At 48.7% G+C, this 9,077-nt stretch overlaps 1 protein-coding gene across 2 annotated transcripts; it reads right to left on the bottom strand.

The window, feature by feature from the left end:
• Window positions 1-1,282: 1,282 nt before the first annotated feature.
• Window positions 1,283-8,818, bottom strand: LOC119275002 (DEAD-box ATP-dependent RNA helicase 40-like). Of its 2 annotated transcripts, none has more exons than XM_037555779.1 (9): window positions 8,482-8,818; window positions 6,957-8,386; window positions 6,396-6,608; window positions 5,775-5,843; window positions 5,052-5,321; window positions 4,367-4,717; window positions 3,972-4,249; window positions 2,369-3,848; window positions 1,283-1,640 (listed from the first exon to the last, which is right to left on the bottom strand). In XM_037555779.1, exons 2-8 carry the CDS (start codon window positions 8,370-8,372, stop codon window positions 2,378-2,380), a joined length of 4,068 nt encoding a protein of 1,355 aa, XP_037411676.1. In that variant the 5' UTR covers window positions 8,373-8,386; window positions 8,482-8,818; the 3' UTR covers window positions 1,283-1,640; window positions 2,369-2,377. The 2 variants fall into 2 exon arrangements, with proteins under 2 accessions (XP_037411676.1, XP_037411675.1); XM_037555778.1 differs by having other exon boundaries at window positions 1,283-1,653; window positions 8,482-8,817.
• Window positions 8,819-9,077: the final 259 nt, after the last annotated feature.

Here is a 9,077-nt window from a genome sequence, read left to right on the forward strand (position 1 = left end):
TCCTCTCGCGTTTGCATCGGCTCTCGTCAGCCGGCGCCGCTAGCATGCAGCTCTCACGGTCACCCGTTGCAGCTTTGTTTTGCTTGGGTTGTAGCAAAACCAATCGCCGGTGGTAGCATCCCCGACCACGTCCACCGGACATAGTCAAAAAACTTGTTGAGCTACCATGCGCCGTTGCAGCCACGCCGTCGCCGCTTGATGCACCACTGCAAGTGGTTGCAGCACCCACGTTCTGCGGTTGCATCCATGGAATGCTTCCGTGGTCGCAGACCCACTCGCCGTCGTCGGGTAGCAGCCTCACCGTTGCAGCTTGCAACCTTGCCATCGTAGCCTCGTCGTCGTCGGTTATTGGCCTCGCTGTTGGAGCTTGCAACCTCACCATCGTAGCCCCGTCGCCGTCGGTAGCAGCCTCGCCGTTGCAGCTTGCAACCTCCTCGCCATAGCCTAGTTGTTGCAGCTTGCAAGCTCCTCGTCGTAGCTTCGCCGTCATCGCCGTTGAAGCTCCAGTAGTAGCAAATGACACCTCCGCTAGTAGCAAACCCCAAAATGGTTGTAGCAAAAAAAAAAAATGTCGCCGTCGCCGCGACCAACACCACCATGGTGCATTGTAGCAAAAGTTGTCTCCGGTTCCAGCAAAATTCAAACACGATTGCAGCAAAAAAACAACATCACCGCCGTCTCGACCAACACTGCCGTGGTGGATGTAGCAAAAGATGACTGCGGTTCCAGCAAAAATCAAAGCATAGTTCCAGCAAAAATCAACACGGATGCAGCTCATATTCCCAACTATTCCAGCTTTTTTGGCACCGTCGGTTGTAGCAAATGGAGAACACCGTTCCAGATGAGTGTCGATTGTAGCACCGTGGGAGTTTGGGGGCGCGTCTTTTCCAGTGCCGACGGGTGTCGGTCGCGGTAAGGCTCGTCTGCATCGCCTGTCAGCTCCACCACGTTCAGACAGGGTTGATCGGAGGAGGGGCGCTGATGGAGGCCCACGGCGGTGGCGCTCGGTGAGAGACCACCGGCAAAGAGAACGCTTCTGACCATGTTCGCGATGGGAGAGAGAGAAAAAGAGATGGGCGCGTGAGAAAAAGAGAGAACAGTACAGAGAAAGAGAGGTGGGCGCGTGAGAGAGAGACAGGATAGAAGATAAGGTGGGCCTCCGCCTTTATGTGTAGGACCTTGAATGGCTGGGAGCACACGCGCGTGGACGCGACCCGCCGAGCGTTCGGCCGGCGTGCGGACTGTAAACGTTTCCCTTTAAAAAATGTCAAATGAAATATTATACGCGTAAAAAGTGAGCTATAGACCATACAGGCAGCAGTTGCAGGTTCACAACAAACCAAATGTAACAATAATTATGCAGCTGCCCTTAGGGGGAAATTTACACATCATAGAACAAATCACCACTACTGGACAAGGCAAACAAACATCCGACCAACATGGGTGTGTGACAATGGAACATGAGTGCAGCATAATCAGGCACCTGCATGAGTGCAAGTCTTGGAAAACAGGAATACGGCTGGTTCCACAGATTGGCAACCTTTGTAATTATATCAGTGTTTTCAGCATGGCCGCTCTCACGGATCATAGGCGCCGCGCCACCCTGCGTCTTATCCCGCCATAGGCACCGACTCGCCCACCTGTGGGTACCACCTGACGCGGTAAAGAAATTGTATACAAGCATCATGCACAAGAACCATGATATTCTAGATTGAATGGGCACAGAAACACACCCAACTCTTTTCGTTGTACCATAACCTAGTAAATGACCATTATATTCGCTATCTAGAACTTAAAAGGTACAGCTACTCAACAGAAAACGGCCAACTCTTACTCTTACTCTTTCTCGTTGCTACAGTCGACTAATGTTATACAGTATACAGAACAAGATTTGCGGAAAAGATACATGAGAATTTCAATATTTCAGAGCATATGCAGGTAGCACAAGTACGCACTTGCCTGTACCTGAGCTACTTCAACAATCTGTACCCACATAATCTCCATTACTACGTTTCAAATTTCAAATGAATTGACAATTTGCTCTGTCCAGTTTATTGTCTTCCATGTAGAAAGAACAGGCAGATCAAGTAGCTTTGACAAATGTCCTGTAAACTACTGCCCATGCTTCACCATGGATCATAAGTAAAATGACAAAGTAGTGTGACTTGCATATGGCATTGCAGTTCGTTCAACATTTACTTGGTTGGATTATGTTCAGCACACCATCTAGAAGTTAAGTAAAATCTAGGAAAGTAAGATCATCCGGCGGTAGAACTTAGCAGCGATAAGCTTAAATTGTTTTGGGTGTGAAAAGAGTACATAATGGACAGAACAAACTCGTAAAATGCAAAATTGAATAGATTCTTACCAGGTTACATCATGGGGCATCCTGCTGAACTGCCGGCCCTGGAAAATTTGCAGCTGCAGAGAAGCTCGGTGGTATTGCTAGATCAGTCGCTTGGGAAGGCTGGTCAGCCTGTCTGCTGCTAATGTTGGCATCGTTCCCACCCATGAACGGTGCACCCTCCTGGACATGGACCAAGCCACCAGGCGACATAGGTGACATATCAGATGCGTCAGCCAGCGATTGTCTAGGTATGGGTGCAGTACCATCAGACACTGAACCAGGTAGTGGTACAGGAAGTGGCCCAGTTACAGCAGCTCCAGCTTCAGTTGCAGGTGGCAGCACATCAAAACCAGATCTTACCCGTGGCCTGCGTTCTACTGGACCCTGATCACGGCTTCTGCTCCTGCTGCGACTACGGCTGCAGCTCCGTGACCAACTCCTGCTGCGACTCCTGCTGCGTGACCAGCTTCTGCTACGGCTTCTGCTCCTACTACTTAGGCTCCTGCTATCACTTCTTCTGTCATAGCCTCGCGAGCGGCTTCTATCTGGGCTACGGCTGTAGCTACTGCCTCGACCCTTGTCAAATCCTCGACGGCCATCATACCTTCCACGTCCATCTGAGATAAAACGATCATGTGGACCTCGGTCAGAACATCCCCGTCCTCCAAATCCACGCCCTCTTCCACCACGTCCACCAGAGAAATCACCCCGGCCTCGTCCACCAAAACCAGAAGAATCACCCCTACCACGACCACCAAAACCAGGAGAATCACCCCTGCCACCGTGACCACCAAATCTACCAGGGCTTGCTCCACCTCTCCTGCCAAAGCCATCAGACCCACGCCCCCCTCTCCCGCTGAAGCCACTAGGTCCAGGACCCTCCCTTCCACCAAATCCACCAGGCCCCTCCCTTCCACCAAATCCACCAGGCCCCTCCCTTCCACCAAATCCACCAGGCCCCTCCCTTCCACCAAATCCACCAGGCCCTTCCCGTCCACCAAAGCCACCAGGACCAGGGCCCATCCGTCCATCAAAGCCACCAGGGCCATCCCGACCACCAAAGCCGTCAGGAGTCTCTCGACCACCAAAGCGGCCGGGGCCATCTCGATCACCGAATCTGCCCGGGCCATCCCGATCAACAAATCCACCTGGCCCATCTCGACCACCAAAGCCTCCAGGGCCCTCCCTAATTCCACCATAGCCACCAGGGCCGCCAACAGCAGATTCAAAACGACTACCACCACCAGGACCATCCCAACGGCTCATGCCACCAGCCTGGTTTCTTGGAGCACCAGACGCACCCCGTGCAGCCATCTGTTGCAGCTCTGGAGGTACCTGCTGACCAGTACCATCCAAGACTTTCACCAAATCAGCAGCATATTTCCAATCTTGCTCAGAGAAGAAAGTGTATGCAACTCCAGTAGCCCCAGCCCTTCCTGTACGCCCTATGCGATGCACATAGTCTTCGATCCCAGTTGGGAAGTCATAATTGATCACCACTCTTTAAACAAAACATGCGACAACATGGAGAAATGGCAGAACAATCAACAAAAATCACTAGGCCTGAAATGAAACGATATTTAATACCAGAAGATTTTAACATGTGACAACCAAAAAAGCTCACCTGATGTCTTTGATGTCAAGTCCACGAGCAGCAACATCTGTGGCCACTAATACTGGCACAATACCAGCCCGAAACTGACCTAGAATATGATCCCTTTCACCCTGTGATTTGTCGCCGTGAATGCTTGCAGCACCAAAACTACGACCAATGCTACGAGCAAGCTGATCGCACATTTTCTTGGTTGAGCAAAATATGATGATCTTTGAGCCCCTTTCTTCAGCTCTAAGAATCTGCTCCAAGCGACGCTGCTTATCCATGGGTGGAACCATCTCTACATACTGCACCATACACAAGGGGTGAACCTTAGAAATAGACAAAACATAAAAATGGCCAAATAATATGATATATCGAACTTTCAGTATGGCAAACAAACAAAAGCATGGCCATATGAATACCTGTGTGATGGATTTGTTGGCAACAAGTTCATCAATGCTACCAATATTGATCTGGACAGGATTTCTCAATAAATCCCCAGCTATTTTTGTAACCTCCTTTGGCCAAGTGGCAGTGTACATCAGAGTTTGTCTATTACGAGGAATCTCGTCCACAATCTTCCGTATTTGTGGCTCAAAGCCCATGTCAAGCATGCGGTCAGCTTCATCAAGCACAAGTAATGAAATCTGACGGAGACTAATCTTCCTCATTTCCAGAATATCATTGAGTCGTCCAGGGGTAGCTACCACAATATCTGCTCCACGCTCAAGTTCTCTGAGCTGAGGTCCCTTTGGAGCTCCACCATACAGGCACTGGAAAAATAAAGAAAAAAATGAACATATATTAAAGATTGCAACACGCACTCCAGCAACAGAACCCAGGAAATGTAGCACATCTCCTAAAAGGCAAAAAGGATAAGGCATACAGGTTCATGGAAGACCATTCCAAGACAAGGCTCGGTTTCTACATTAACAGTATCTTTTATTGAGCATCAACTGTCTACATTGCATTTAACAATTATACGCATATTCCTACGAGGCAACACTTATATGTAACTCCCATGATTATGATCAGATGTCATCCAGTGTATCTCAAGATAAATGAAAGCATGTGCATTCATATAGAAGAGTAAAGGTCCAAACTTACTGTGCATGACACTCTAGATGATCGACCAAACTTAATTGCTTCATCTTGTATTTGTGAAGCAAGCTCACGAGTAGGGGCCAAAACCAACACTGTAGGACCCGACATTGGATTGTTTTGGCATCTCCTCAGATGTACAAAAGCAGGAATAAGGTACCCCAGTGTCTTCCCCGATCCTGTCTTCGCAATAGCTACTATGTCCCTGCTTTGAAGTGCAACAGGCCATGTTTGAGCCTGAATTGGGGTGGGGTTTAAGAAGCCAGCAGCATGAACCTGAGTGGCAAAATGAAGAATCATAAGCACATAAGCATCTGCAGAAAGCCACTATCTATGATGAGAAAGAAAAGCTAATTGCTACCCTAAATGAATATGGCTGCTTACTTAAGCAGCTCAAGGCATGAAGGGGCTCTTTGTAGATTCAGAGGCAGAGACAAGAAGCAGGAAACCTCAGCCACATTTTATATTCTGAAAGAACATCAATTCTTCCGATAGTTGTCAGCAGAAAATAGCAACAAGTATGTCACTACACTGCCCAGCTGACGGCACTAGTTAAATTAGGGTATCCAGCATGACAGCATATGACATGCAATTTGTTTAGTACCGAAAATTCTAGTTTTGACTTCTAAGGAATCTTTGTTGAGGCCCATGCTAACAATGGAAATATAAGAAACAAACAACATAACTTCCAAGCACCAATACTAAAATACAACTCAAGAGAAAGCATACCTCGCTCAGGATCTCGGGGGGGAATCCAGTAGCCTCAAATGTCATAAATGGAGGAGGAACATTCTCGCCCTGAATATTTTTAAGAAACGGGATAACATGTGACACAGCTTTATAGTAAATGAAAACAAAAGATAAGAGATTGGTGATTCAACTAGAAATCAACAGGTGATGTCGTGGCAGTAAAGCGCATGCATTTGTAAGCCCCACAAGGATTTGAAGCTCCCTTGTTTGAATAGAACCTTGCCAAACAAACAAGGCATTCCTTGCCATCATAGTATATCAAACAGAATGTATTTGCACATGAAAATACTAGCATATCCAGATAGGATTTTAGAAATATTCCATCTATCTGTTTCCAGTATTATTTGGTGTGATTAATAGGAGATATATGCATCACATAAATGACAGATTTATGTATATTCTACAAAAATATTATCTTCCTACAATCGGGTCAAATTACTGAAATATCTGTTAAGTTGCGTTTGAAATAGCGTGTCAACAATAGTTCAGAAGGTAACAGGGCAAAGAAAAGGAGAATCATCATTATATGGAGATTATGTTAAGCTGTGAACCATGTTTCAGTTATTTTAAGATAATATTGCCATCCAATTGAGTCATTACCACTGCAGTTACTTCATGGTGTTGACGATATGCATCAACTGAAGCGACACTTGGGAAATCAGGAGGAGAAAATGTTCCGGATGGTGGCCTCGTTAAAGCTCCGATAGGAAATGGACCATTGTTAAGTGGGTTTTGTACCAAATGTGGAGGTGCCATGTTATAACCACCAAAATTATCTGGCTGGGAATAAGGTGGGCCATTCCTCATATCCCGCTGTACAAGATTATGAACAATAGAGTTAGTGGTGCCAATTTCATAAACGGAGAGATTGTTGTATAGAACTGATAGAAAGAATTCAAACTATAAGAACATAATTTGAAGTATACAGAAGAAAATACACAGTTGCGAGACTTTTTATATTTCATTACAAAAAGTCTCCATACCAATCATAATATTCTGATAAAAAGTAAATTTCATGAAACAAGATATAACAAAGGAAGGAACTTCACAATGTACTCTTTCTGTCCACAAATGTAAAATGTTTTGGCAGTTTAATTTAGTAATAAAATAAGGAATGCTGATCTCATTAACACCTAACCTAATAGGGTTGTAGTATATTACCAGGTGGTTTTGTGAGGGTGGAAGAGCAGCAAGTTTTGGCTGCTGATGGAGAGCATTTATTCCATCAAACCTCCCAGAGGAGAGAGGCTCATTTTTTTCAAATTGATCTTCACTATTGCCTCTCTTGAAACCCATTGGAGGTCGACCTGGTGAAGGAGCAATATGATTGGGAACTACATGGCTACTAGCCAGTTGTTGCCGGTAATTAGTATCCACTCCGCCTTGATGTGTTTGAGCAGGTGCGCTCAAGAAACTAACGTTATTAGTTTCACCTGGGGATGATCCGCCAAGATGATGCTTTGCAGGATATGGTGGCCCTCCGACTCCATGAATATTTACTTGATTATGGGCTTCAGGACGTTGATGACTAGAAGGCAACGTCTGGTTTGAAAGAGGAACTTGGCCATGCTGCTGACTAAGCGGTAAGGAAAAGCCAGTCTGCTTTCCTTCAGGATGAGCTCCTGCATCAACCTTCGCTGTGGTATTTTGTTGCCCATGTTGGGTGACAAGATGACCATGATGTGGTTGTTTTCCCTGTTGAGGGGTGAACTGGAAGCCATGCTGGAGTTGGCCCTGTTGGGGGGACATTTGAGGTACTTGAGGCTGTGAAGCTTGCAACCCTTGTGAAGCCTGGGCAGGTTGATGAAAGCCTGGTGATTGTTGTGCGTGTTGCACTTGAGTGTGAGGCATCCTTGTTCCCTGCAACTGCTGACCTTGATTGTAAGAAGCATGCGGCATTTGTGGCTGCTGGCCTTGATTGTAGGCAGATTGTGGCATAGGGGGGCGCTGGCCATGACTGTAGGCAGCTTGCGGCATCAGTGGACGCTGACCTTGATTGTAAGCTCCTGGTGGCATCGTTGGCTGCTGACCTTGATTGGCAGCTTGCGGGATTGGCATCTGCTGACCTTGATTATACTGAGTTTGCGGCATTTGTTGCTGCTGGCCTACCTGATATGAATATTGCTGCTGGGGTTGCATATAATGACCGTGCTGATATGGCATTGGCTGCTGATGAGCGTTTGGGTACTGAGGAGCTAGTGGCTGTTGTGACCCCTGCTGGTTCGGCATCTGTTCTTGCTGCTGCTGCTGCTGCTGCTGCTGATACTGAAACTGCAGTTGCTGTGCTTGCTGACCTTGATACTGAAACGGCGGTTGCTGTGCCGTCTGCTGCTGCTGTGGCTGCTGCTGCTGCTGCATGCCAGGCTGCGCAAAAGCCCCGGGCGCTGGCGCTGGCGCAGCCGCCGGCACGGGAGGCGCGGCCGCACCCGGCTTGTCATACTGAGTGAGGTTCGTCTCAGGGTTCCAGTAGTAGAGCGTCTCGCCGTCGATTAGTGCTTTCCAAGGCGCAGGGAGCGTCGGGTCGTCAGGGGCGAATCGCGGGCCCGATGAATCCGCGGCAGCCTCTGCTCCCGCCATGGCCAGCGGCGGATCTAGACGGCGCACGCCCAGAATTTTGCCAAGGTCAGTTCGGGATTAAACAGCCAGGAAATCCATAAACAGTGGATGAGTACAAGCTCGTTCGTACCTCAAAACCTCAGCGGCCCGAGATTGGGTCGCGGACGGGCTGGAGACGGCAGGCCAGGGGAGCCGCGATGAGGTAGAGCCCCGACGGCGATGGCAGCGACGCGCGTGAGGGGCGACGCGCCGGCGGCGAGACGCGCGGTGAGGCGCGAGGGTTTGGGGGCGTGAGTGCAGCGGGGTTTGCGGGGTGAGGCTTCGGCGTCGGCGGCGAGGGAGAGGCGTGGGGGTTTGGGGGTGGGTGGCGAGGCGCCGGCGGCGACGGCGGGCTACGGCGGGCGCGGCGGGAGCTCTAGCCGCTAGGGCACATCGGTGGCGAGGCTACGGGGGAGAGATTTTAGAGCCGCAAGGGGTTGGGTCGGGATTGGATCTTTTTTAGGTCAGGCACGGAACGGGGGTGGAGGAGACCGGAGAGGAGTCCGCCTGGCCACAGGAGATGGGTTTTGACGGCTCGGATTGCTCGGCTGTCTCGTGACCTACGGTGGATGGAGACCAGATATACGACTCGACGTTGTACCACCCCTCAGAAAAAGAAAAAAAGATTCGACGTTGTATCGGAAAGGAATCTCGTGAAGGAATTTCTTCTATTTTTTCGATTCGACA

Source organism: Triticum dicoccoides, chromosome 3B (assembly GCF_002162155.2).
Source record: "Triticum dicoccoides isolate Atlit2015 ecotype Zavitan chromosome 3B, WEW_v2.0, whole genome shotgun sequence".
NCBI lineage: Eukaryota > Viridiplantae > Streptophyta > Magnoliopsida > Poales > Poaceae > Triticum > Triticum dicoccoides.